Consider the following 2,602-nt stretch of genomic DNA (forward strand, 5'->3'; position numbering starts at 1 on the left):
TCAAACAGCCCAACAGCCACAAACTCTGGGAAGTTTGGAAGTCCAGAAGACGCAGTGTCAAAGTACTTCAGAGAGTGAATCACTGGAACAGAAAGTCAACATCATTGATTTCACTTTTGATATCACACTTTAATAAATCTCTGAACAAAGTTGTTTTCCTGAACACAGAATCAAGAAGAACATTCAAGACGTCTGCACAACATCTGCTGTGCACTCAACAAACACAGAAACACATGAATACTTTCATCTCTGATGATTCTGACTTGAAAACTTTCTATTCTGCAATGAAAATATCAAACGAGTCACAGATTGAGATGTTAGATCGATAGAAAGATGTTTCATCTGGTTTTGTCTCATCGTCTTCAGGATGCTTCATCAGCAGTTTACACTCGTCATCATCAGGTTAGTTTGAAGTCTGAAATCACAAACCTCTGAAGCAAAACAAACGCTGCCTGTGATTCATGTGATATTTCATATATTCATCAGATCAAACATGTTCTACTTCCTGACATAACGTTCCTCGTGTTCTTCTGTCTTGAAGTTGAACTCCAAATCTCTTATCTTATCCTCATATTTATGAGAGTTTCCTTCAATATCAGTTGGATGAAGAGAATCCAAGAAGAATAAAACATGTTTGAACGTCTCAGCAGAGTAAACGCTCTGCAGGTGTCTGGGACTTTTGTCCATCAGATACTCGTCCGCTGTCCTCTACGTCTGAATGCATGTTCCTCATATTTATGACTTAATAATTCTGCCCTGCTCACAAAACTCTTTTGCAAATCTGTCTGGTAATAAATCTACTTCCTGTTAGTACATCAAACCCTTCAACAGTACTGCCAGACGGAGGCGGCCTTCTGAGGCCGATACTGACATCAATACAGTTGAAATATGAAGTACATCAGCTGACAGTGTTTTTATATGAACACATGACATAAACACTTGATACACATTCATTAGTTGTTGTTTTATGTGACGAAGATAGAAACTAAGTTTCAAAGTGAACTGCTGCCCTCTGGAGGACAAACTGTGTATGAAGCCTGTTGATGAACCTAGTTTGACATTTCTTCTCTTTATGTCTTGTTACTCATCAGTCAATATGTATATTTATCTATATCAAGTCAGAGAATATGTGATTTCTCTCCTCGCTCCTCCGAGACGAATCAGAGCTTTGGGACGGCCTTCAATATGGCGGCGCAGAACCACTTTCGGTTTAGTCGAGGAGCGAGGAGACTGCAATTTAGAGACTTGTGATGAACACTTTATATTCCAGGTGGAAGTGCACACTGACATGAAGAAGAGCAGAGATAACTCATGAGTACTGCGTGAAGCTCAGACATCTACTTTATTACTGTATCATGCACCTGGTGTGATGACGTAGAGGCCACATCAAAGAGGCCGCCGAGGGAGAGAAACAACGCACTTGTGTCCTTCTTCACTCCCTCGAGGAAACACCAACAATGAGCTGCACGCGCGGGGTTTACTCGCGTGGGCTTGAAGCGCTTTTGTGACTCTTTATAACTTTTCATATCGTCTCGAGGAAGTCCTGCCACTAAACACCGAGAGCAGCAGAAGAAGCTCCAGCGGGTGAAACGCGGTCTCCTCGGACACTAAAGTACTTGAAACAAAGGAGTCGCTCACCCGCCGCCGCGCCGTGAAGGCTCAGCAGCAGGAGACTCAGAGTCCACGTCTCCATCGGGAAGAGCTGCTGCTTGTTCACCAGGAGAAGAAGCGACGCGTCCCGTCAGCTCCAGGACCGGGACTGAAGTTTGGGAGAGAAGAGAAGGAGGAGAAGGAGGAGAAGGAGGACGAGGAGGAGGAGGAGGAGGAGGAGGACGAGGAGGAGCCTTCAACCTCTGCGCCAATGAGAATTCACGCTGAGCAAAGCAGGAAGAGAGTCAGAGAGCTTCTCCAACACAACATGAGATGACGTCATCTCTGTCCGAGAGCCCGAGTGCTGCTGAAGTGACTCCGAGCTGTGGACGCTGGAAACTGCTGGAAGGAGAGAAATGTAACACCTCTGTTGATGTTTGAACTCCTGATGCTGCTTTTCCTTTTGAGTTGAGACTTCACCGCTCATCACTTATTGCTGATCAAGCACTTTATTAAAGGTTATGGAAGTTCATTTGATTAAACACTCGTCCTTTGTTCTCACTGCTTTACTGAGGTGATCATATGAGTATACACTTTATCTAAGTATTTAACCATAATGCTTGTGAATTAATACTTGCTTATTTTAATGTGGTCCGACACCCTTTTGATGAATTAGTGTGATTGTGTTTCTAAAGTAGAATATTTAAATTGTGAATATGAGACTTCATCTGAGCTGCTGGTGTGAAATCTGTCTTCTTTAATCATCTCTCTTCACCTTTGTGAACTCTCTTCTCTTCCTTCACTTCTCTCTGACGTCATCACTGTGATGCAAAAGCAGCTCCAGAGTGGAAGCCTGTAACTTTGTGATGCTCAGCACATTGATCACTGACTGCTCTTGGAGATGAGAAGGGCTTTTATTCATCGTCTATCTCTTGTGCAAAGAATAAACATGACATAGCAGACTTTATTACAATACAATATTATCCAAATGACTTTCAACAACAGTCTGAAA

General features: G+C 42.9%; 1 protein-coding gene across 3 annotated transcripts in view; it reads right to left on the bottom strand.

Annotated features, from left to right (window-relative positions):
• LOC137784832 (major histocompatibility complex class I-related gene protein-like) overlaps positions 1–1,829 on the bottom strand; it is an 84,210-nt gene extending 82,381 nt beyond the window's left edge. For 2 of the 3 annotated variants that reach the window (XM_068575778.1, XM_068575779.1), the window contains exons 1-2: positions 1,639–1,829; positions 1–82 (exon numbers count right to left, since the gene is read on the bottom strand). The exon at positions 1–82 is cut by the window's left edge and continues 185 nt beyond it. In XM_068575778.1, the coding sequence (XP_068431879.1) occupies positions 1–82; positions 1,639–1,693 (137 nt within the window). In that variant the 5' untranslated portion in view covers positions 1,694–1,829. The remainder of the gene's footprint in view (positions 83–1,638) is intronic. The other variant, XM_068575777.1, reaches the window with a different exon arrangement.
• Positions 1,830–2,602: the final 773 nt, after the last annotated feature.

Source organism: Clinocottus analis, unplaced genomic scaffold (assembly GCF_023055335.1).
Source record: "Clinocottus analis isolate CAN_PGR_092001 unplaced genomic scaffold, fCliAna1.0.p SCAF_14, whole genome shotgun sequence".
Classification (NCBI taxonomy): Eukaryota; Metazoa; Chordata; class Actinopteri; order Perciformes; family Cottidae; genus Clinocottus; species Clinocottus analis.